The sequence below is a fragment of the Mus musculus genome, chromosome 10 (assembly GCF_000001635.26).
Source record: "Mus musculus strain C57BL/6J chromosome 10, GRCm38.p6 C57BL/6J".
NCBI classification, from domain to species: Eukaryota; Metazoa; Chordata; class Mammalia; order Rodentia; family Muridae; genus Mus; species Mus musculus.
In genome coordinates, this window is record NC_000076.6 from 19859947 (window position 1) to 19886697 (window position 26751).

At 41.3% G+C, this 26751-nt stretch overlaps 1 protein-coding gene across 2 annotated transcripts in view; it reads right to left on the reverse strand.

Moving 5' to 3' along the window:
- Positions 1 to 143: 143 nt before the first annotated feature.
- Positions 144 to 26751, reverse strand: part of Pex7 (peroxisomal biogenesis factor 7) — a 47585-nt gene continuing 20977 nt past the window's right edge. For both annotated transcript variants that reach the window (NM_001161825.1, NM_008822.2), the window contains 3 exons: positions 24832 to 24887; positions 9348 to 9447; positions 144 to 1048 (listed from right to left, as the gene is read on the reverse strand). In NM_001161825.1, coding sequence (NP_001155297.1) covers positions 980 to 1048; positions 9348 to 9447; positions 24832 to 24887 — 225 coding nt within the window. In that variant the 3' untranslated portion in view covers positions 144 to 979. The remainder of the gene's footprint in view (positions 1049 to 9347; positions 9448 to 24831; positions 24888 to 26751) is intronic.

Below are 26751 nucleotides of genomic sequence, written 5' to 3' on the forward strand. Positions count from 1 at the left end.
GTTTTACTAATTTTTCAACTTTAACCTTTCCCAGTCAATATTTATAATATTTCATTAAATATTTAAAAAGTATAATTTAAAGCCACCTTAAAGGGCTATAACTAGAAGCCTTTGTAGGATCAAATGCTTTTGGCTCAACAGGCATTTTTTAAATTAACAAGTTTATTTATTCATTTACACTAGGAGATGGACAGGGTTTCATTTGGTAGCTCAGACTGACCCAAGACTTGCAATCCTCCTGCCTCTGCTTCCCAAGGCCTGGCATTATAAATGTGTGAAACCATGCTTAGCTAACAGAGAGAAGTCCTGGGTCCAGTACCTAAAAAGATGTGGATATAAGGCATTCAAAACAAACTCAGCTCCCAGCACTGTCCAGCTAACAGCTCAGCAATCCTGAGAGAATGCCACTGAGCATATATGCAGGCAAATGTGGCACTCAATAGGGGACTTCCAAGTAACTTACATCTCTGCTAGCATTCATTTTTGACCATCAGCTGCAGCTACATTAAATATAAAATCATATCCATACAAACAGTACATTCTAAAAAGGCAACCTCATTGACATGTCATAAATGATATATGATCAAGAAATGTGGTTTATTTTGATTTTTATCAACAGGAGTGGTTATATTGTACATCCAAAATGACAAATTAATAACAAAATATATTACTGTCCATGTAATCTACTAACCTCCCATATTTTATGTCATTTTACAATATAGAGATAACATTTTAATAGACATTACAAGATATATTATAACAACAATTATTCTTTAGGATTCCAGAAAACATAGTTTATGTACCAGGACTACAATATGACACAATGTCTTTATCAGATGCCTCAAAATGTAAGTTTGAGAATTGTGAAATCTCAGTACATGTAAAGGCCTAATTTTTCCCTTTCAGTAGTTAGTGCTCTGATGCTAGCTAAGTAAGCAGTCTGCCAGTCAGTATCTCTTTCTGACTAGAGCAGCGTGTCTTAACCAGGAACCGTGAGACAAACAGGGTCATAGATCTTTATGGTTTCATCCCAGGAACAGTCTGCTACCTACAAAACACAAACAGAGTCAGAAAAACATGCAGAACACAAAATTCAAAGCTAGCAGCAGATGCAAGCTTTGATCACTGGCATGTAAATTGTCCACAAGAAAGCATAATTTTAAATACAACACACAGGGCTGTGTTTCTGATTGAAAGCTATTTTTTCTCTTAAAGATACATTTTGGGGACTGCTTCTACCTGACTGGAAGTGCCCGCACATTTCCTCCCTCGCTGGAGAGGTACAAAAGCTCTTGCCTTCTGAGACAGTGCTGAAAAGCTGTGCGAGCCTGAGAAAGAGGCTACTTGCTCAACAGACAGTTTAACATGTTCCTGACAGTAAAGACATAGGGAGGGAGCAAAGAAGAGCACGTGGCCATAATACTTGGAGAGACCTGGATACAGGCAGAAGGTATAAGCTGGGTGTCAGTGGATGCACAAGGTATAGCTCTTCAAACCACAAAATGGCTCACCTGAGGTTAGTCTGGAACACACCCTAGCATATCCCATGGGCTAGCACCAAAACTTCACAGAGCTATAGCTTTTTTTTGTTGTTTTTTAATCAAAACTAGGTAAATATAGCCATGGCATATCCATAACAATGTCACCACAGATAGAGTGCTTGAAATCAATGACATTGGTGAATATTTTAGCACTTCTGTGTGCCAACTACTAGGTAACATTCTACACAGACCCAAAGATAGGAATGAAACAAATGTGTCCAATAGAGTTCAAAACTAAAACATCAGAGAACAGGGGATAGAGCAACCACTTATCAGTTAACAACACTGGCTACTCTTCTGGTGGACCCAGGCTCAATTCCCAGCACCCTACAACAGTGCAGCGCCATCTGAAACTTAAGTGGTCAGACATCCTCTTCTGACCTCTGTGGGCCCTACGCACACATGTGGTACACAGACATGCATGCAGGCAAACCATCTATATACATTAAGATATATTAGTTAATTAATAAATAATAAATAAATATTAAAACCAGAGGACATATTCAGTACTAATGGTGTTATGGATTCAGCTTGAAGACTATACTGAAAGTGGAAACTACATAACCCCAAGGTGAAGTTATTCCTTAAGAGAAAATCGTAAGTTAGAAGTTATAACTTAAGAGGAAAATTGTGAATACTGGTGAATAACTTTCCAGAAGGATAGTAAGAAAGAACTTGGTAACACATTTAATGACAAAAGAAAGATTAGCATGGTGGCCTTTAAATAATAGATGGAAAGACTGGGAAGGTTATCTGCAACCAGTGAAAGACAGAGACTTTTGGGTAAGGTGAGACGCTGCCTCCACAGGAGATAGTGAACAAGAAGTGGCAGGACGATGAAAACTAGACTGTTCAAAAGAGCAGGAACACCTAACATCATAGCACTCGTAACAGAACAGCTGAAGGGATACCAGCAAAAAGCAGGGCAGGACTCGGGCCCAGCTCCCTGGCTGGGGATGGGGACTAAGATTAGCTGGTGTATTGTCCTGCATTCTATGACTGTGATAAAACACTGACCAAAAGCAATTTCAGGGAGCAAAGGGTGTATTTTAGCTTATAGTTTGTAGTCCAGCATGAAGGGAAGTCAGGGCAGGAACTAAAAGACAGGAACCTGAGGGAAGGAACTGAAACAGAGACCATAGAGAAATGCTGCTGACTGGCTTGCTCCCTGTGGCTTAGCTTTCTTATGCCACCCAGGACCACCTGAGAAGGGGTAACACTACCCACAGTGGGCTGAGCCCTGTCACATCTATCATTAATCAAAAAGATGTCCTACAGACTAGCAAACAGGCAATCTGCCTGAGGCACCTTCTTAACAGAGGTTCCTCCAAGGTAGCTCTATCTTGTGTTAAGCAGGATATTTAATCAAACGCTGGAGCCACCTATCCAGCCCAGTTTACCACGGAAGAGACGAGAACTTGCCAGTTCCCACAGACGACTTAGCATCCACAGCTCCTTAGCTCCAGCCAGGTGAAGGGTTACTGGGTTTTAAAGCAGGGAGGCTGGTCCAAGAGGACAGATGTGTGCTACTGCTTCCCACTCTCCCACCTTACTCAGGACACAGCCACCGGCTAGAACGTAAGCTGCCTCAAGGTGTACAAACTGGGGTGTTTACTGGAAGACAGTAAAGCTGACCAGATCACAGACTGCAGAGCCTAGCGTGGCCAGCAGCAGATCCTGGTGGGCAAAGCAGGAAAGCTACTAAGTGACAATTTATGGTGACATCTGATCCTTGTCTACTACATTCATGCGAGAGACGGGGTCTCCAAGTTCAACGTGCAACCCTTTTGTAAAGGATGACTCCACCTTTTTCACAGGGTGAAGTATGGTTTTCATTCTTTGACTTTGAGACAGGGTCTCAGGCTGTAATCCTGACTGGACTCATATGGGCAGCAAACCTCCTGCTTCTCTGCTCTGGCGTGCTGATGTTACAGGTGTGTGTCACAAACACCTGGATGATGTTTTTAACTCGGATTCTTATTGGTTTGGAGGGCTGAATTCTACATCTTATGCTTGTGAGGTAAATGTGCCATTTTTTAAATTAGAAAGCTTATACTCAAATTCAAAGTTTAAATCTTTTTCTAATGACTAATAGTCCATTAATTATATAGTAGTGCTTTCTAGAGAGACCACATATCTTTCAAATGTAACTAGTGGAATTACATCATGAGAAAACAGTTAATGTTTATTAGATATGTAGAGATGATAAACTGAAATGAATAATGCCCATGTTCCCAAAGAAAGAACTGTGGAAGCAATGTGTAGAGAAACACACACAGATCTGCACTTGGCTTACACTCTGTGAACTAAGAGTCAGTGAGCATGCAAAAGATCAGGACTAATGCTACAGAGAACAAGGAGTTCTAAAGATAAATTAATATATAAAGAGAATTCCAGTTATATAAGCGGTCATATTACAGGCCAAGTACCACAGACCTCACAACAGAATAAGGGCTCCCCATTCAGACATAATAAGGATAAAGGAAGAAAGAAAACGCAAGGACTGTATGAATCATGATCAGAGAGGAAAATATCAAAGAAAAAAATGTCTTAAGTGCAGGTCGGTAAGCTAGTTAACAAGGGAAGACGAAGAGCTCTTCTCAGCAATTATCCTTAAAGAGTGACTGCAGACGTTTTATTTGTCAGGTTTTAAACCTTTAAAGAGATCTTAACACTGTCAAGAAGAAAGGTGGTGTAAGAACGCCTTTGGACCTATTTTCTCAGATCTTTAAGAATAGAGACATTAAGAAGAATGAAGACTATAAATACTCAATTCACAGATAACATCAGCAAGGTCCTGTTAAGATCACAAGGTTAAAAAAAAAAAAAAGACATTTTTGAGTGGGTATGAAAGATACTGCGAGGGAGAGGTGTTTTCTAAGAGAATAAAATGTGAATAAAGGGTAAAACTTCACTGGCTTGTAATCAGTGGCCACACGTCATAAGAAGGATAATTAAAGGACATCAAAACTAACTTTAGCCATCAAAGCCATCAACAATGGAGAGCATGGCAAACTTTACTTAACTACAAACTCTTTCCAGCTCCTTAAAGCTCAAGCCCCAGAACAGAGTTGAATGTGACTTCCAAGGTTAGTCCCATGATCCTTCGCATCTTCTGCACTTGCTGTCTTAGAAGCATACAATGGCTGGATGAAGCTGAGCTTCTCCAAAGGACTCATGGTCTAGATGGCAACCAGACAAATGTGAATAAGATCACGACAGACAGGTCACCACGCTCTATTTAAGCTGCCAACTGTCAGGAACCATGTGAGGGCCCCAAGTGAGACAACACAAAGAAATGATAGGCTCAGGTTGCTGACTCACAACCCTGTGAGCAGAGAGCAAACTGGTTGAGGCCACTAAACTGTGGAGTAGTTTAAGTACTAAAAGAGAACCGTTAAGAGAGGAAGAGGAGAGGGAGAGAGAGGGGGAGGGAGTGCTTGTTCAGTGTGGGAAAACTGATGGGATAGCCTCTGGGCTCAGAGCAATAAGGGAGACTCCCTTCATCAGAAGGGCTTTTCCTTCTGATTTTGTCTGGAGAATCCTAAGCCCACCTATAGCCTCAATTAGATTACAGGATCAATTTCCTTTCTCTTGTTCAGCCAGTACCTGAGATTCCTGAAGTACTTCCCCATGCTAATGAGGCATTCTAGGTACCCTAAGCTCCCAAGCCAATGACCTTTGCCCAACCTGGATGTTCCTACCCTTAGTCCCCCAAAACTTTATAAGCCTTGAATCACCCTAAGTAAAGCTGATCTGCCTTCTGTGTTTTCACAGAACACACTCGCAGGACTATAGAACCCAGAGCAGGGAGACCCACAGTTCCGCATTTGTTAGGCCCTAGTTTGAACCACAGCTGAACTTGGAGGAAGAAAACCAAATGTGTTCTAACTCTACTAAAGTTACATATGCGACAAAAGGAAAAATATTGGTTGAGATCATCATCCTAGCTTTAAAGAAAAGAAAGGTTACTGTGTAAAACAATATATAAATAAAATGGAAGAAAAAAAGCATAAATTTACAGCAAAGAGTATGGCAAGAACATGAAAGAAAAGACAGAATGTAAGTGGGTCTTAGGACTCAGTGTTGGAATATCATTTCTTCAATAATAGTCTAATAGTTCAAAAGTCTTAATCAAAACCAACTCTCCAGCATTCACTTGCTTTTATGGGCCCTTAACTGGCATGGGCTAGACCATTTACAGCACAGTTGTTGATAGGATTGGTCTTACGGGTTTTTACATACAAGAGCAAATGATCTGGGAAGAGAGGGAATTTTCTTTTCCTTTTCAGTTTAGACACTATACTTATTTTACGCGTTTGAGTGTTCTGTCTGAGTGTATGCCGTGTGTCACATGAAGACTGGGTGTTTGAAGGTTAAAAGAGGATTGGTTCCCTGGAACTGGAGCTATGGGTGGCTCTGGGCCATCAGTGGGACCCACTGCAGAGCCTCTGCAAAGGCATCCCACGCTCGTCATAACTGCTGAGCTGTCTTTCCATCCCCAGGGCTTTTCATTTCTCTTTCCTGATTAATTCCTCTGGCTAAGACTTCCAAAAATATTCTAAACAGAAACTGTAAGGGTGGGCGTCCTCTGACACGTCCTTACTACAGAGGAGGCGCTTTCAGTCTTATATTGGCTATTACAGTGAGATAACTATTTCATCCTCCCTTAAAATTTTTGGTCAACTACCCCTTTTTCTAAATGTCTTAAAGGTTTTATACATTTATATTTATTATTTGCTCTTGCATGTAAAAACCTGTAAGACCAATACTATCAACAACTATGTAAATGGTCTAGCCCATTCCAGTTAAAGGCACATTAAAAGCAAGTAAATGCTGGAGAGTTGGTTTTGTTACAATTACCTTCAGATAATAAATAGTCAGAAGAATGATTTTTTTTTTACAATGGTGTCTATTTGCTTATTAACTATCCCCTACGAACAAGCCTTATCTGTCTACCAGATACCCCATTTAAATACCGAAAATGAGATGTCTCAAACATTAATCTTTTTAAAAAAAACCTGTGTATATGCGTGCACATGAACATGGCATATGTGTGGATATATGACTGTAGGTACACATGGAGGTCGGAGGACAGTTTCAGGTATTAGTCTTCCCCTTCTACTGTGGTTGAGCAGAGTCTCACTGTTGAGATACACATTGTTGCAGAGGCCAGGTTAGCTGTCCCAAGAGCTTCTGTAGACTCCACTGTCTCTGCCTCCCACCTTGCTGTCAGAGTGTTGGGATTACAGATACACACTAGTACTTGTGGCTGCCCTTGGGGTCTAGGAATCTGAACTCAGGCCCTTATTCGTTGATGGAAAATGCTTGGTTCAGTGGGTCATCTCCCAGCCTCTCAAACAAACCTCTTAACTGTTCTATTTCATACTGCCTGGTCTTCTCCAAGCTCCCAAGCTCAGACCCCTGCCCTCCTGCCCTCCAAGGGCAGGGCACCTTGACCCTCTGCCCTTTGTCATTAGTGACCGCCACTGTTCTATCTTCAAAGGTTTAGGGAGAACCATAGGAAAGTCCCAGCTCACCAATATTCTTTTCCTCTAGGTAATTTCAAGAGATTACAAGCTGGCATCCTAGCTTTCACTTTACCTAGAGTCTATTAGCCTACAGCTACCAGAATTGTCTTTCAAAGACAAATCAAAATTTACCCATTTCTGTTCTTTTAACAAATCCAGTGTGGTCTGTATGCCCCCATACAATTCCCAACTCTTCTTGCATCCCATCATTTTCCATCTTGTTCTCTAGGCTCCAGCCACAATGACTTTCTTAATGTCCTTCACAAGGTGGCCATCAAGTCAGCAAGAGAGCCTTCACCAGAAACTGACCTTGATCCTTTAGCTAGGACTTCTGGTCTAGCAAAAATAAAGCTACCTAGCCTGTGGTATTTTGTTTTAACAATCTGAACACATAAATTATCTCACATTCAGCATTTTAAAAATATGGTAAGTAAGCCCATACAAATTTTTAAATTCTAGCATTTAAAAACTAATACTGTAAGGCAGGAAGAGATGCATTTTTTTCATTCTCTTGTGTTAGCTGCTCCCTGATCCCAGGGTCTGTGGCAAAATGTTATCATTGCCAGTTGACTCTTCATATCCTCAATATCTGCTCACTCAACAAGATCTGAGATAAGCCTCAGTTCCTCTGCATCTCTTAAGTCAAATATCTATTCTAATTATATACCCTTCCCAGACTTATCACAGTCGCCCAATGGTCTGATTTAACAGACTAACTTCTTTATAATGGCAGGAGACATGTTTATTTGTAGTCCTCCTCAAATGTCTCTAGTCAGTACCTCCACAAGGTTCTGCATATGAAAATGTATGTTGAAGGGACATATGAGAGGAAGTAATCCTATTGCTACAGTCTCCTGTCTGGCACATCTGAATTATGGATTACAAGGTAAAGATCCCTGCTTCTTCACTCTTAGACGCTCTCAACAACAACTACACTTCCTTAGTATACATGAAATTTGGTTAACCAAATGTTATTGACACACATCAATTGCCAAGCTACAGACAAATAGATGCCTTGCAATAAAATCTCTAATTGTTTAAGGATGTATGTTCTAGTTGATTAATAAACCTCTGATTGGTCAGTTTTAATAACTCTGGACTGTAGGAGATCTAGGAAACAGTGGATATTTTTCAGGCTGGCATGAAGAACTACCAGAAGCAAGGACAGAGAGGAGCTACGGGTGGTTTCACAGTTCTGGAAGGCATCTACAGAGAACAGGTAATAAAACTATGTATCAGTGGATTCTCAATGCACATTTGTGTCTGATCCTTTTGTACTGCCATGTCTCACTGGTATAATAGCAAGTAAATACAACAGCCTTCTCCTCAACTATCAATAACCAAGGCTTTTCAGGAAGGAACTAGATTATTTAAGGCACATTATATTTACACTAAAGACAATTCTCTTTCATTTTCTTTTTTAATAGGTTATTAAGCGAGTTTAAAACAATTATTTTGCTGATAACATGAATATTCAAAAGCTTATTGGAACTATTTTAAAAAGAATTGTGTTGTTAAGTTCGTAAAGTAAAATAAGGCTGTGTGGTTGTGGATATAAGAGTGAAAAATGGGAGTTTTTTCTTTTTAACCTCTAAAATTTAGCACAGAAGCGAAAGTCTTTAATCAGCCTAGAATGCCCACGTGTGGTCAAGCACCTTACCACTTAACATATGAGCTTGTGAGGTTATTTCTGGTCTGACTTTACAATTTGTAGCACTAAAACAGCCTTTTAATGAACTCTGAAAAAATATCTCAAGTTCTCAAGAGGACAGAAGAGGAAATATTAGTTTATTGACTGAAAGAGAACTTTTCTCCTGCTTTGTTCTCTGTGTGAGGCCTCCCATTGGGCCGGGGTGTGGGGATGAGGAGACAGAGACAGTCTGTCAGCTGTGGATGCCCTGTGCTGAGAGGACTGCAGGCTCCCGAGCTGCCAAGCTCCGGGGACAGAACCCCCCCCCCCCCCCCCCCCCCCCCCCCCCCCCGGCCTCAGGGAGAATCCAAAGTCTTCAGCACTTTAGACAGGACATTTGGAGGAAAGTTCCGTTTCCTGTTAGAGAAGTCAAACCTTCCCTCCCTCCCCTCATTTATTGCCCAGATCATCAGTGACACACAGGAGAGCCCTCCTGAGGGAAGCTGAGCCACTCTCTTCCTCCTCTGTCCCCTGCCCTCTCACACTCACTCACAGGCAGAGACGTCAGGTGAGCTGAGTGCACACCCTACGGGCCGGCCGCAGGGCCCATGTCAGAGCTGTGCGTGTAGAAACTGCATCCATTACCTGAGTGGGGCTCTGGAGACTCAGGTCTAAGCCACAAGTAAACTCTGTGTGATGCTCCACTGTTTCCAGAAGCGGATCAGGCTTTGAAAAATTCCAGAATCTGTGACAATAAAAAGGGAGAGGGAGAAAAAGAAAATACAGTTGCTAAAACCCTTCTACTAGCAAGTAGATATATGGCATTGAAAAGATCTTATCACAGCAGCGCAACTGACTCACAATGCCCGTCCCACTGTTGATTTGCATAAAACATCTATTAAGGAAAGTATATACCCCATTCTGATAACTCAAAGAACAAAACAGCATTACTAATCTGCCAAGTTTTTAAAAATTACTGTGTTCTCATTTTGATAGCTTATAAAATGGAAGTTTAGAACATTTTTGTTTAGAAAAAAACTTGTTAAACTCTGAAGGTCATTTGGGATGAGAAACAGTGTTTCCTTCCGTTCCTAGGTGTTTCTCAAAGCAATCATGTCTGGAAAACAAGAATATTGGATTAGATGAACTCTTAACATCTTGTGATTTTTAAATTCTATTTCATTTCTTAACAAGTAATATGAAAAGCACTTAGGTTTAATTTACATTTCAACAGCAATTCAAATTCTTTAAAGTGAATCTGTTCTCTTGTGAATATCACTGTAAATTCTGAAACCTTCTTTTCAGGCCTAGCCTCTCTTAGAGATTCCCAATGAGCGTCATTTCCAGAGCCAAGCCACTATTTTATATTCTACTTCTCCTTTATAAACTGAGAATGACAATATTTACCATAATACAGCTCTGATTTCTGTTGTTCAGAAATTTTTTCTCTATTTTCAATGTAGAAATTAGTACTTGAGCTTTCTAAAGCTTTGTCTGCTTAGCGTCTTTTTATTTATTCTAAACACACTATAAACACACCAGCTCCCTAGGAATCGTCTCATAGCTCAGCTTTCCTAACGATGTACAGTGTGGAGCATGCTGGAGGCTGGGCTGGTCTCTCTGAAAGAGAGCAAACACACAAAACCAACAGGCACGGTTTGTTTAACCTGGTGGTATTATTTCCCTAATAAACACAGTGCTGGCCTTATTAAGTTTTGAAAAGGACTGTTGCTATGGATAATCTCCTGTGTGGGTAGCAGAGAGATACTAAACAAATAGCTCATTTATCTGATTACTGAGAGCTACAGAATATTTAGGGAGAGGATTTTGCTTTTGAAAATGTGTCTTTTCAAAATAAATTGAGGGTACAAGCCACAGACCTCAGAAATGCTAATGGTAGTTTTCTTGTTTTTGCATACTTGTTCCTAGACAGTGAATTGTACAAAGATCAAATTTTCTGAATCTTAATGATGTTTATGTAAGCAAATGTTATAAGTAAACTTGTAATTGTACAGTTTTGTTTCTAAAAACTAGTAAGACACTAATTTGCATTTTTTGAGACAATAATCAGATGATTTTGCATATGTATTCAAAATGTTCTAACCATTCATAATGGTTTTTAAAATATGCATTTAGTATGACAAAAATGAATTAAGGGAAAGCTAAAGGTAGGAGAGTAAGTCGGACCGGTCAAGGAGATTAATAAATAACAATGCATCCCCATGAAGTCGTCTGTATGCGCTTGACAGGAAGAAGCTTGAAGACGCTAAGCTTTCGAGCGGCCACCGGGAAAGAAACACATCATCAGGCCACTGCTCACTCGGGAGGAAACTCTCGGTTTGAGAAATTATAGACTAGATATCCTTTATATAATGAAAATGTTATTGAGACCTCTTGAATACACAGAGATGTGCCACCGGCTGCCACTTGTCAGTCAATGGCATCCCCCAGAGGATCTTTAGTGGTCAGCTGGATAACCCGGGTACTCGGCTCTTTGATTTCACTGTGGAGTTAGGTTTATTTCGATAGTGGGTAAGCTAAGTCATCTTTATATAAAGGGTAAACTTCTTACAAGTCTTCAGAGAGAATAATGAACTACAGGACCCAGGAATACAATTCTGTTATTGCTGTCATGAGCCACTTAAGGTAATGCCTGAGAACAAGAGTAGGCGTCGTGTACTGCAAAGGCCTGAGACAGGGCTGCAAGCACGAGGAGGCTGAAAGACTTTAGGAATCCGTCGGTCGGATGTGCTCAGTATGCAACCAAATGGGCCTGCAGGCCTCGGAGCTCCAAACCCAGTCAGAGCCACCAAACTTCAGGAGTATCAATCAAGTATTTGTGTGAGTTTATTAAAAGAAAAAAAAAAGACCTCAAACAAAATTCACGTTAAAAGTTCCTATAATTTTAAAAACTAAAAGCCTCAAAGTAAAACGCCAAAACAAGCTGTCATTACCAAAGTATCTCAGAAGCACACATGAGAAGCCCTGAGGTGAAAATGAAGAGAGGCTGTAATTCAGAACAGCAACAGGACAGTGGCCAACCGTGGCCAACCGTGGCCAACCGTGGAGGGAGAGCTGTGCTTCTCCTTTCTTCTCTCTGCCACGTTTTTGTTTCCCTTCAGTTTTTTGGGACAGTCTTATGTAGCTCAGGGTAGCCTTGAGTTGAATATGCATCTAAGGCTGGTCTTTTTTTTAATGAATTATTATTTATTTTTTGGATATGAGTACACTATAACTGTCTTCAGACACACCAGAAGAGGGCATCAGACCCCTTTATAGATGGTTGTGAGCCACCATGTGGTTGCTGGGAATTGAACTCAGTGCTCTTAACTGCTGAGCCATCTCTCCAGCCTAAGGCTGGTCTTAAACTCCTAAGTGCTGGGATAACAGTATGCTATGCTACACCCTACCTCTGAAGCTTCAATTTTCTCAAGGAAAACAAGAGCCAAGAAAGTTAAAAAATATGCACACGCTTATACACACACACACACACATGCACATATGCATATATAGATATGTATGTATCTATGTGTAGATACATATATATATATACACAAACACACACACACACACACACACACACTAATACTGCAATTTAAATTTATTTTTGGTACACTAAAATGTATTTTTAAAATATCATTAAATGTGGTATATCTAAAAAAAACAAACTAGGCAGTATGCCAGCAGACTATGATTATCTTCAAATTTTAAGTAGTTTTCATAAGAGAAAAAAATACTTGTAATAGCAGCCATGTGGGTGCTCCAGCATGTGCACTTCCAGAATGGATACACTCAACTCCAGTCAACCAACGAGAGCTATGAGCGCCCCAACAAGAGCTATGAGCGCCCCAACGAGAGCTAGGAGCGCCACCGACAAGAGCTAGGAGCGCCACCGACAAGAGCTATGAGCGCCCCAACAAGAGCTATGAGCGCCCCAACGAGAGCTAGGAGCGCCACCGACAAGAGCTAGGAGCGCCCCAACAAGAGCTATGAGCGCCCCAACGAGAGTTAGGAGCGCCACCGACAAGAGCTAGGAGCGGCAGAGTGTGTTTCTCTAGGGCTCCTTACTGAAGTGAGCAGCCTGCTCTTTCCTTGCAAGCCTCTTCTGGACTCGGCACAGAACAGGGGCTGTTCTCTTCTGGTAGGAGTCGCCCAGAGACACCATTAGCTGGGCAGATAAGGCGCAGTGTTTCCAGTGCAATGTTTGTTTTGGTGCAGCATATACACTACTTGGAGCCTTTTTGTCTCTTGGCTGATAAAATCACCCACTATTTAAGCTCTCTGATGGGAAGTAAATACAGGACAAGACTCCAGTGATTACAATATGACAGAACCGTGGAGCATTTTTCATTTAAATTGGAGATTATATTACAAGTTACTTTTTGCCTTCTGACTCCACTGTCCTTTAACAAAGCAAGTATAAAGCATTATTAAATAGAATATCAAAATGATTTTAAGAATTAAGCAGGAGCTAGTTTGTTTCACTGAGATGTAATCTGAAATATCTATAGTAACACTTGTGAAGTTTAGGCAAGAGGTGAGTCTAGCACAACTTTTAAAGCACTCTTAGAACTTATCCTTCCCTTGACTAACTGCAGCCTATGAGCTGGCTATCAACTCTTTCTGACTCTGCTGCCACCGGAAAAGACAAGGGCCTGCTTTGGCTACTTTCTGTGTGTTGTATGTGCGTTAGGTATAGCTGTGTTTCACGGTTTTAAATACATGGCACCACCATAATCTACTCCACTTGTGCTGCTAATGGTCAAGTCTCTAGAATAAAGAGAAAAAACAAATGTCACTTCTTTCAGATTCAGGGACAAGGAAGGTGCTGTATGAGAAGCCACCGACAGTCGGACTGTCTCTTGTAGCCTAGGCTGACAGTGAAATCACTGTGCAGTGCTCATTTGGAGAGAGAGGTGATGGAAGAAGCCATGGATTAGAGATAGATTTTAGTAGAATAAGTGGGATGGTTCATGGAACAGAGAAATTCAGAATGAGCCATGTTTCTGGGTCTGTGGATTAATTTACAGACCTAGCATCCTCTCGTAGCCTCTGAGCTCCTTCAACTGAGGGACAAGGTCTTAGTCTTTGTACCTTTTGCATGTATAAAAGTGTCTGACACAGGCTGGACACTACTTGGTGAGAGCACTAAAGTGGCATGTGAAAGGCTGTGGGTTCAATCCCTAGCACTGAGAAACGGTGTCTGCTCCACAGTCCCCAAAGGATGCCAGGGGTGGATGAAAAACAAATGAACACACTGAGCACATGCCAGATAACAGAAGCCAGACGCACACAGAGAGACCCAAGTAACGGGCATGGACTCAGCCCCACCTGTGCCTGAAAATTCCAACTCAGCGCCATCCTGGAAAAGCTGACCTTAGGAAATGTTGGTGCCCAGTGAATTAAGTTTAGGAGCCACCATGTAAACGCAGTGCTTCTTAAGTATACTTCAACAGACACAGAATTGATAAATCTACCCTCAGACCAAGAGCACTTTCAGGCAGAAAGAAAAAGCCAACAAAGTGATTCTTAACCCTGGCTACACTGAAATCAACTGAGAAGAAATGTTAAAAAAAAAAAAAATAGCCGTGGTGGAGCACACCTTTAATCCCAGCACTGGGGGTGGGGGGGGGTGGGGGGGCAGGTGGATTTCTGAGTTCCAGGCCAGCCTGGTCTACAGAGTGAGTTCCAGGACAGCCAGGGCTACACAGAGAAACCCTGTCTCAAAACAAACAAACAAACAAGCAAATAAATAAACAAAGTCAATGACTGAGTCCCCACTGTAGAGGAAGGCATGACCCAGCAACTGCATCACTGATTTTTAGTTTTCAAACTTAAACTCACATCAGAATCACCTGGAGGACTAAGTACAAACAAATTGAAAGGCTCTGGAATTGCCCAAGAAGTTTTGGAAGAAACAAGTCTTAAGTGCTGGTTAGGTGGCTGTCCCAGGATGGTACTGTGGGAATCACTGCCCCAAGACCGCTACAAATGAGAACTTATTCACACTCTTTTGACTCCATCAAGACTCTGGGGAGGAACAAATACGTTAGAGATAAAGTCCCAGAGGTAAAGTAACACGCTATTATTTCATGTGAATTATCTTTGCCTACAAGGCTGTTTTCTTCTACATTATTAATAGAACGCAATGAAATACAATGTTAGCTCCTTCTTCCCAGTAATAAAAAAAATTAAGATGATCCAAGCCTGAGTCTCACTTTATCTTCAGCAAGGTTACTCAGGTAGCACCATGGATGGTGCTTTTGTGTGAGGGTCTGGGGAGATAGCTTAATCAGTAATGCGTTTGCCGTACAAGCACGAGGACCCGAGTGCCACTCCCAGGACCCATGTAAATAGCCAGACATGATATGGTGGTGACAAAGTCAGGAGGCTCAATGGCAGCCAGTCTAACCTAATCCAGAGAACCAGGTTCCACTGAGAGACCCTGTCTCAAGACAAACAGACAGACAGACACACACACACACACACACACACACACACCTGCTTTTATACATCTGCTTTTGATCATCACCCAAATTTCAAGGTACATACAGATGTATAAGTTCATTTCTCAGCTTAGGGACTAAGCTAGGGACAATCTCGAAATCCTCGATACCATACCTAATGGTCTAATCTACCTCTTTACTCAATCAGGGGAGCTCAGGAGATCATGCAGAGGCACCATCTAGGATTCTCTGGGTAGTTTTGATGAATACTCTGAAGCTTAACACAGGCCTGCACCAACTCAGCCCCCTACCTTCTGGAACATAGAAAATTCCATATGCTAAAGCCCATGCCAAAACTCCATTAGGCAAACAACTTGCATTTAAAACCAACACCCTAAGGAAATGATGAGCCAGCATAAATGTAAACGTCCATAACAGAGTTCAGAAACTTCCTCCTTCGTTTAGTATCTTTGTAAGCACTCAGTTCATGCTCGCTCTCAGCCGCTGCACTGTCTCTTGCTAGCTGGCATGAACTCAAGTGCTCACCTCCTACTGTCACCAAACACATCTTCTGCAATGACTTTCAAGAAACTAGACATGCCTGTGGTTACAAAAGAACTCGATTGTTTAATGGCACATAAAATCCAACACTGAGACTCATGATGAAGTCATGGGCCCACTATTTGATTCTTACCACTTTTAGGGGAGCTTAGAGATAAAAATCATAGCCTAGGAAACAATTTTACAACGAGGTAAAAGTTATCCATACTTATCAGCATCTAAATGCTCGATGATCGGCACCAACGGGAAGCTATTTGGTTTTTTTGTTTGGTTTTGATTCTGGAGCTAATAACTGTAACAAAAATTAAGTTTAAATAAATTAATGGTTAATTTTGGAAAACTATTCAGCAGTTTTCAAAGATGACTTTTAAACAGCCACAAATATCCAGAAGTCATACCATGCTTACAATGTTCAAGGTGAAACATTATAAAAATTCTAGACTTAGCTTCTCTGTCAAAATGAATTAATTATAATATTTCAATTAAAACCTTAATCAGATCAATATTTTCAAGAGGCAAGCTCCCATTCATTACAGCAAGCATCAAGCCTAGAGTACATGATGAATTAAAGAAAGCCATTAGGCTGATGGGAGGCTGGCTCTGGGAGTGCTCATGGCTGCGGTCCACAGGCATGCAGGATGATGGATAAAGAATGCCACATCTCAACAGGAGGAGTAAAGAAAACGTTCCCATAAAGCTCATTGTGTATGTGCACAAAGAGTCATGAAAGAGGTTTCATGAAACCTCTTTCATGACTCTTTGTGCAACTCAATCTTAAATATTTTAGTAAAGAGAAATAAAATTGGAAAAATTTTATTTTTCAAGTAAATTTCAAGAAACTGGACATCCCTGTGGTAACAAAAGAAGTTGACTGCTTAAAAATCCGACACTAAGACTCAAGATGAAGTCATGGGCCCACTTATGAAATAGTATCAATATCAGTATCTTGATCAGTAATGTCACAAGAACAGCACATTTGACTGTTAACTCCCCTGGGAAAGTGGGACTCAGAGCTAGGGAGAGTTTTGCAGAACAACAGGCAGCAGATGATACTCTCTAGCAAGAGCATCACGTCCAAACAGTAAGAATCATTAGACTCACAGCCACTGCCCAGCTGGGCTGACTGTTCCTTAGCTACACCACATGAAATACTTAATGCTCCCGCTGTGAAGCCGCACAGCTATGGATTCATCCACCAGGGCCGCACGGTGGTAGACTGTCTGTATAGCTTACAGCCGCTCTCTTTTCTTACCGTAACTCCCTACTCAGCAGGCACTGGGCACAGAGATAGGGAGGAGCCAGGAGCCAGACAGAGAATAAGAGAGGAGACATGAGGAGCCAGACAGAGATGAAGAGAGAAACACAGAAAAAGCAGACCAACAATGCTGTTTCTTTTCTTGTGACAGGACATGGAAGTATGAAGAAAAGAAAGGAAAGCCGCCCCCAAGAGGGGCTGGAAGCCGCAGCAGCAGGTACTCAGAGTGAAGGACCTCAGCTCCTCCCTCAGACCCGAGAAACACCTCCCCTTTCCACTACCTGCAAAGGGTTTCTGGTTTACACACACATGCACATGCAGGCGCACACAAGCCTAAATAACAGAAAGACAAGAATCTGCTGAATGTAAGGTAAATCATATGGTTTATACTCTGTATAGTCCATTCCACTAAACTGAAGCCACACTCTAACTGGAGTTTCAGGACAGACCTCAAGCGTGAACTGTTTGCTTCTGGGCTTTGGGAGCATATTAAACTATGACCAGCTGACTCACAGAACCCAGTTGATCTAAGTAAACAGCCTCACTCTTGTGCAAACAGCGAGCAGGAGGAAAGACCAAGGCTTTCTGCTTAGCTACCTCCGTACTCTTGAAAAGTGCAATGCACAGATGCGGTCCCTACTGCACAGATGCGGTCCCTGGCCCAGCGTCCAGGGCAGCTCTCCGAAGCCTGGTTCCTGGGCAGTCACCCTCAGGCCTTCTCACTGTTGCTTCTGACTATACCCCGCTGTCCTAGATATTAACTCAGAGTTTACTGAGCCTGGTCTCATTTTCAGATGAGCTATACTCTACTACAGAGCAAAGGCAAAGTGACATAGCCTTAAGAAAACAGAAACCCACACAACAAAGCTTATTTCATTGCCTTACTGAGACTATAGAACAGAACTCTTAAAACCGCAAATTATCTGTCAAAATCCATAACGTTTGCCCTGGAACTAATCAGCACAATTCAAAGCAGCTTCACACTGCACTAAGCCAAGGCTCACCCCTTCCCCCTTTCCATCTAATCTTACGCTCGTGTCAGGCTGCGGACTACACGTGCACTTGGGTTGATCCTTAAAGAAAACTGTTTCGCTGGGCAGTGGTGGCGCACGCCTTTAATCCCAGCACTTGGGAGGCAGAGGCAGGTGGATTTCTGAGTTTGAGGCCAGCCTGGTCTACAGAGTGAGTTCCAGGACAGTCAGAGCTACACAGAGAAACCCTGTCTTGAAAAGCCAACAAAAATAAAATTAAAAAGAAAACTGTTTCACTAAAGAATTCTGAAAATGTTCTGTACTCAAAAATCAGGTATTTAAAATCAAAAGGTCTCACAAGTTCTTCTTTAATGAATGTTCTCTCATTTTATAGGAAATTATTTTGATTTTTTTAACGTGGCATTTAACTTACAAAGTTATAGTTCATTTCATGAAAAGATCTCTCCAATACAGCAATAACTGATACAGGATTTACACATGTCATCTGGGAAATAATTAACAATTTATAGCATTTACATGTTATTTTGTAACTGTAGGACAAACTGAAAACACCTCCATGTGAGCCACACACTGATGGGGTCCCCAGTACAACTTCCCCAAGGCTTTCAGGCCACTCTACTCCCTGCAAAACAGCAATTTCTCTTTAGAAACAGTTTCTCATTCAAACAGGATGCATTAAATTCAGTTCTGTTAAGGCCTACTTCAAACATAACTACAGTGAGATCACGTTTTTGAGCTTTTATCATTAGGATAACCAAAGTTGTCATAATTTGCTGTCTAATTTAAGTTTACTTACATTTGTAAACATTTATGTAGCAGATCCCAGTAACTAGAGATAAACAATAAAAAATACAATTCTATCCTGGAATCAAACAATGTGCTCTGTTAACACAAAATGCATTTAAAACTAAGTGTCCTTGAAAGAATTAAATAAACAAGGGAACAAATATCCTTCTTTTTTAAAAAAAGCCAAAGGCAACTACATTGAGATACCCTCCTAATATCAGAGATATCATCCAACTGCAGCAACATACAAAATATGCTTGGCTGACAGAAATGTTTAATACATTTCAAAGATGTAGCATTTAGATGCATCTTTGATCATTGTATTAATTCGGCTGCAGTCCTTGAGAAGGTTAACCATTAACATCATACCACTAGTCTAGGCACAGGAAGAAAGCTGTGGAGGAATTAGACACTATCTCACAGGCAGTGGTGAGATGCTACAGGGCTGCAGCTCAGCCATGCTTCTTGTCTCTTTCCCTGAGCTTTCGATGGGTAAGGGGCTAGGTATAGTGGGAATGAACGGCTGGAGAGACAAAGTACACAGCCAGCTCTACTATCTGTTTACTTTGGCTGACCTTTTTTTAGGGGAAGGGAAAGAAGAAGAAGAATCTGCCTGTGGGACTCTCTGCTAACAAGCACAGCGATCAGAAGCGCATCCGCCTCAGCAGAGCTGACACTAGGCAGGCAGATCCCATGGGGAACGGGACAGTAATGAAGGTATTTTATTGGGAATCCATTTTGTCCAGATTCTAAGTTAGCAAAATCCAATTAAAAATCAGCCTCCTACTTTGCAATAAAATAACTGATTCTTATCTTACTCCAAATTAAATATCAAGTCACACTATTAAAAGGCATTAGTAAGAAACACTTTAGTGTATTTAGCATGAGTAAATATTTTACTATTTCATGAAATTTTTTATTTTGAAATTATCAATCCATGCAAAAATTCAAAGACTGAAATAATTTAAATACCATATATCCTTCTTCTAGTTCACAACTATTAAAAATTTACAATATTTTCTTAGCGTCCTCTCTTTACATACATGTATGTGTAATACTTTTGCTAAATCATTTAAAAATAAATTTTAGACATTTTGCATTGTCTGTGATTTTACTAGGCTTTATAAATTTTAATCATAAACACTGGATATAATTTATTGTAAAACAATACAATGTAAGTACAAAATTTTAAAAAGAAAACTAAAATTTACTGAATATCTTATATGTGCCAGACATGATGTGAACGGCTTCTATTTAATTACATTTAAATGTCATAAAAAATATGGAGGAAATGAAGGCTGAAGGAGATGTATGGCATAAGAGATTAAATATAACTCGATTAAATAACTGAGTATATCGTTTAAATATACCAAATAAATATTAAATATGCAATAAGTATTACTAAGTACAAACTATGAAACACAGGCATGGCCACTTAGCTCTGGACCTTAGCATGCTGCACATATCCATTGCCACATGGCGACCCTGTTCTGGCTCCTGCTGTACTATATACATCACTAAGCTCACTTCCACCTCACCTTCACAGGGCAATAAAAGTTCCTACTCACACGGCTCCTCAGTGGCTTTGAGCAATATAATTATCTTATTAATGTAATGATAGGTAAAGCATGGATGATTAATACTTCAAGTCTTCCTGAGGAACTTATATTTTAAAATAGGAAACTTATTACTATTAGCATCTATTTTAGAACATCTGCTATTTTTTAGACACTAACTATGTGCCAAGAACATCTGGGGGGCTACTTCATTGAACCTCTAAACATTCCTGCAAAGGTGTCACCCTTTCCATTCATCCATGGCTGGAAGGTGGAAGGGGCAGTCCTGCACCCCTAGTCAACTGACTAAAGGTCCACTTATTCATTGCATTCAGAGATGTTCAGCCCAGAGAACGTCCCCAAGCTTCTCTAAAGGGGAAGTGATGTGAAGAGCAGGACTAGTCCCTGGTTTTACTTCTCTCCCAACGCCAAGGGGAAGAGAGCAACAAAAGGCCAAGTGTAGGCTGATTGTTTTTCTTGCTTTAAAATAAAAGAGACTACTCCATCCTAGAAGATTAGATCTGATGAAACGGCCCTTATGTCCAAAGACACATTGTTTTCTGCCTGAATTGGTTACTGCTAATTCTGCCTTTAAGGCTGACAATAACAGGACACTTAGCACTTAGTGTGTCAGCATCTCACTGGGTCATCACAACAATCTCGTGTTGTTGTTCCATCATCTCCACTTTACAAATGTAGAATACGAGCCACACAGTTTTCAGGTAACTTGCTCAAGTTTATATGCCTAGTAGTAATATACACCCGGCTCCACTATGAGGGCATCCGAGTATCTGCTGACCCTAATGATTTTATGAGTATGTCTTCAATTACTCTCTATCTGTGTTGATGACTGCATATCTCTCGCTATACCAACAAAACTGAAAGGCTTAAGCCTGCTTCTATTCTCCAGTCTTCCTTTTTATCATTTCCTGCCATGGTCTGAATGTAACTGTCCTCTGTAGGCTCCTATGTTTGAACACTTGGACCCCAGCACAGGGTGGCCCTTGAAGTAGGACCTCACTGGAGCAAGAGAGTTGCTAGGCCAGGCCTTATGGTTTCTTTGCCCCAGTCCTGTCTCAGCTTCCTGACTGGGGTAGACACAATGTGAACCATTCATGACATCTATATCATTTTGTAACTGAATGGACTTGAAACATTGACACTGGTAGGTCAAGAGAGACTCCATGTAGAACATGAATGCACACAGTTTGATATCAATAGCGTTATATTCTTACCATATTTTTCTTGCCAAAATACATATCTTAAAAAAATAAGCTATCGGCTGAGTTGTTACTACCAAAGGCCACATATAAAAATATTATGAAGGTTAGAATATCTATGAAAATATCAAGAATCTGAGGTGTTAACTGAGGCTAACATGATCATTTTAGCTTTATCAACTATGAAAATTCTATTTGAACTACTTGAAATATATTTGCTACCACATAAAAGAGAGCATATTAATCTTTCTAATAAAAGTCATTATTGGACGGCTTTTTTTTAGGTTGTTACGTACCACATACTTAATTTGCTCATTTTATTAATGAAATGCCTGATGTACTTGGTATGAAACAAAAAGCAAGCACTTAAAACTCAAAGCACGCTCTACACATTGTTAGCACCACACGCATGGCTTGGCAGGATAAAGAACCAGCCTAGCAGAGAGGGTGAAAGGCGAAGGGAATATGCTGAGACCTGTGATGCTAACATTCGCAGCACACAAGAATGCACTGTGGAACAGTTTTCACCTGGATTGCATTTATTTATTTGTTGGGGATGGCTTGTATGAAGACGTCAAAGGACAACTTACAGGAGTCGGCTCTCATTCTACCATCTAGGGACTAGAGATAGAACTCAGGCCATTGGGCGTGGTGGAGGCTTTACCTGCTGAGCCATTCCAACAGCCCTATTATCAAACACTTTAGACTTAGTATTATCTTGGGTGAAATCTAGAAAGAATCAATGTAAAGAGATGTATCCTGGCAAACCCATTACAAGTTGAAAATACTGTAAGTTAAATTGTATTTATCACTGGGAGGTAGTGGCATATGACTTTAATTCCAGCACTCAGAAGGGAGGGGTGGACAGAGCTCTGTGAGTTTGAAGCCAGCCTGGTCTACAGATCGAGTTCCAGGATAGCCAGGGCTACACAGGGAAAGCCTGTCTCAACCATCCCACAAATGTGTTTATCACTCTGAATCCACATAACACCACAGCTGTACAACACACTACTGAATCTATGCTTCTCCTGGACATTACAGGGTCACAGTGCTCTGGATTTCTCCTGCTGACCAACATTGAAAGAGAAGATTGGGAAAGTGGTCAGCCCTAAACTTATATATTCACAAGACATACTAAATAGATTCAGCAGGCTATATGTATATATCGTGTACTGTTACATATATGTGTATATGTGCATATATGTATAGTGTTACACACACACATGTATATATAAAACAATAATAATCAAAGAAAAAGAGGCCAACAATTTTGAGAGGGAGTGAGAAGGTGACATAGGAAAGGTCTGAGGAGCCGGGCGGTGGTGGCGCACACCTTTAATCCAGCACACAGCACTTAGGAGGCAGAGGCAGGTGGATTTCTGAGTTCAAGGCCAGCCTGGTCTACAGAGTGAGTTCCAGGACAGCCAGAGCTACAGAGAGAAACCCTGTCTTGAAAAGCAAAAAAAAAAAAAAAAAAAAAGGAAAGGTTTGAGGGAAGAAAAGGGAAAAGGAAGAAAGAAAATAATGTAATTATATTTTAAGAAAATTTTAATTAAAGCAAAAAATAATTGCTACTAAAATTAAATTTTTTAATTAAGTTTTTAAAGAGAGTATTAGATCATACTGCTAGCCCAGGAAAAGATGCAAATTACAGTTTCTGTTGAAGACACACTGCTTTCACATAATAATAAAAGTCTCAAGCAGAACCAGCGAAAGTCAAGGCCCATCTTTATGAAACATAGTGCTTAGTCACTAAAGGGAGTTCAACCATATTTTTAATAAAACCTGAAGTTTCTACTCAAGCTTTATTAAATAATTAACAACAATACAGGGCTGCTGAGATGGCTCAGCAAGTAAAGGCTCGTGCTGCCAAGCCGGATGACCTGACCTGAGTTTGACCTCTTGGTCTTCCTAGGAACTCCAAGCAGCTTATAACCTCTACACACATATCCTCCACACTCGTATAAATGAATAAATGTAATAACAAATTTTAAGGCACCAAAACAAATAACAGATAGTCCATAATATGAGGCTATATACTAGGTTTAGAATTTTTATGACTTACTCAACTATGATCTACTATACAAGTACAACTTGCAGCTCCTGTTAGATATGAGGGACACATATGTAAATACAACATTTTACATACTAAAATATCACATATCCTCAGTTTCAGAATAATGGAGAGTAACAAGGTCTCAGCATGCAACCTCAGTTGGTAAAGGTGATCAGTTTCAGACACTGAGAACTTTGGAAGCCACAGCTCCTCATCTGGAAGTGTCCCGAGTCACAGTGACAAGAGTGCACAGAGAGGACTGGGTCTCCTCTGCACCTGCTCAGCACCCATCCTTCCCCGGCAGCTTCTGGAACGCGCTGCTCTGGGGTCTTTCCCCTGCTTTTGGTGGCGTGCACCATCTGCCTGCCAACATTAAGTCTATGAACGCAGTGTCCTGCTCAGCTCTCTTCACACAGTTCATCTCCACTTAGTGAACTCACTCTTGCACGCTTGATCACCAGTAAACTGATGGACTTGAAGATCCACACACAAAACTCTAACACCCAGCAGATAACCTACAGCTCCGCAGCTCCAGCCTGGAGATGGCTGGGTGGAGGGCAGGCAAGCAATAAGTCGTGTCCACCCCCCCCCCCCCCCCGTCCCTGTCAAAATGTGGCTGGGTATAGTGGCGCAGGACTCCAACCCCAGCCTCAGGAGCTAAGAGTTTTAGCATCAGAAGTCCAGGGTCACCCTCAGCTGCACATGGAGCTCCCAGGTACAGTGCACCAGGCAAGACCCACAAGAGGAAACAAAACACCCCCACACCACACCACACCACACCACACCACACCACACCACACCACACCACACCACAGCCTGGCTGTTCTGTGAGTTGACTCCCCAATTTGTCTGCATCCTTACACAGGCTCACTCCAGAAAAGCAAGTTAGAGACGGGTATCTCTTCTTAAGCTATCACTTCAAATCTGCTCTGTCAGAAGAAAACATTATGAAAAAAGCAGCAGAAATTTTGTCAGAACAAACTCTGACTAAGAAGAAAGGGGGAGGAGCTCTGAGTAGTTAATGCAATCAGGCAATGTGAGTGCAACACTTAGTGTCCCCACACAAGCAAGGACAGACGTCAAGCACGAAGGACAAGAGGGTGTGGCTTCCAGACTTACTTGTTAGGAGGAGAGAAGAATAAAAGGCAGGAAAAGTGGGTACTGTTAGTAAAGCAATCCCTCAGGTCTCAGCGAAGTTGCACACATACAAACACTACTAAGTGTTGCACACAGGATGTATTAGAGAGGTCTCTGTACCTTACAGTGAAGTCATAGGAGCAGGAGGCCAGCACGGAGGCGTGGAACGGTGAAAACTGCAGGAGAGAGAAGTCAGACAGTCACGGACTGCCACTCCACGTCACCCCAGAAACACAACCACTTATCACAACTGCACCTTCCTAGGCCTTACACACTTATGCTGACCTTTCAAATAGACATTTATAGAAAGATCTTTTATTTTTACATTCTCCAAAGAAATCCCGCAAGCTTCACAGAGATAATTTCTAACATGCTTTCTACATTTGATGGAGGGTCTCATGAAGCCTAGGCCAGCCTCAACCTTGCTGAGGGTCATCTGAACACTCATCCTCCTGCTTCTCATTCCAAGTGCTGGGATTACAGACATGGACCACCCAGTTATGTGCTAATGGGGGTCACACCCAGGCCTCTATGCTAAGCAAGCAATCTACAGCTGAGTCACCTTCCCATCCCTGTAACTGTACCTGAATAGCACTTCACACAGCGTGCAAAGTATTTTTTTTACTATATTACCTTAATTTGTCCCCACAAAAAATCTGAAATACAGAAAAACTCTGTCTACCACTGAAACCTGTCCCTGTAAGACCATTATTAAAAACACAGGCCGGGCGGTGGTGGCGCACGCCTTTAATCCCAGCACTTGGGAGGCAGAGGCAGGTGGATTTCTGAGTTCGAGGCCAGCCTGGTCTACAAAGTGAGTTTAAGGACAGCCAGGGCTACATAGAGAAACCCTGTCTTGAAAAAAAACAAAAACAAAACAAAAACAAAAAAAACCAACAAAACAAAACAAAAACCCAACAAAACAAACAAACAAACAAACAAAACACATAGAAAAGCTTATTTTTATTTTTGTAGTAGATGGTAGTTATCACAAAAGCCGACAACTGGAGTGAGAAGAATCCATAACTAAGGATGGCTCAGGCCCTTCTACAAAGCTCAGGGAACACAGGAGGAGATGGAGGACTGTGGGAACTGGAGGGGGAGGACTGCTGTGAGACACTGTCTGTCCTCAGCACAAGACAGCTGCTGTCCTCGTGAACTCTCACAGCTGTGGCTGCCTTCAGAAGATCTGCCCCAGGTCAGGACAGAGCACACAGGAGCACAAATGGATGAGGGCTCCTAAGGCCCATCTCTAACTGAAAGCTACTGGCAGTTAATGGCTACACAGGAGGGGGAGACGGTTTTCCCTGGTGGAATGCCCAGACTCCAGTGGGTGCTTGTACATCCATGTGCACGAAGCAGCTCTAACTGGGCTCAGTGGATGAGAGAGACAGAGAGACAGAGAGAGACAGAGACAGAGCGAGGACACGAAGCTAGGAGGGATGTATGTGCCAGGGTCCTGGTGGAGTTGGGGAAGAGTAGGTATGAGCAAATACTCTGTATGCATGTATGGAATTCCCAAAGAAGTCAAAGTTAAATCTACTATGTACTACATATTTAAAATTACATTGAGTAATACAATCTAAATATTAATTTAATGCTATTTGAAATATGTAAAATCGGGATATTGCACAACTATCATATTGGAAACAGCAGTAAAGTACTTTGTAGCTGTTAATGTAGAGAACTGATAATCAGGAGATGCCACTGAGTGGGGAGGTTTTCACAGCACCACAGCAGAATCACCTGACAGGAAGCTGGGGAGATAAACTAACTTCCCTCACTATGCAGGCACACCTACTAGAGGCACTGTTAAAAGGTTTGCTCTCCTTCTGTTCACACACCGAATCGTTTCTACATCCTGCATAGTTTTAACTTTTATATACACTGTCATGCTAGAGAAAAAAATTACTACCTCTCCATTCACACACTCTCATCAAATGGGCAATTGTGAAACATATTCCCTAAATATAAACTAACACACTTAGAAATACTGTTAAAAGAAATAGTCAGCTGGGTAATAAGGTAAGAAAGTTATTT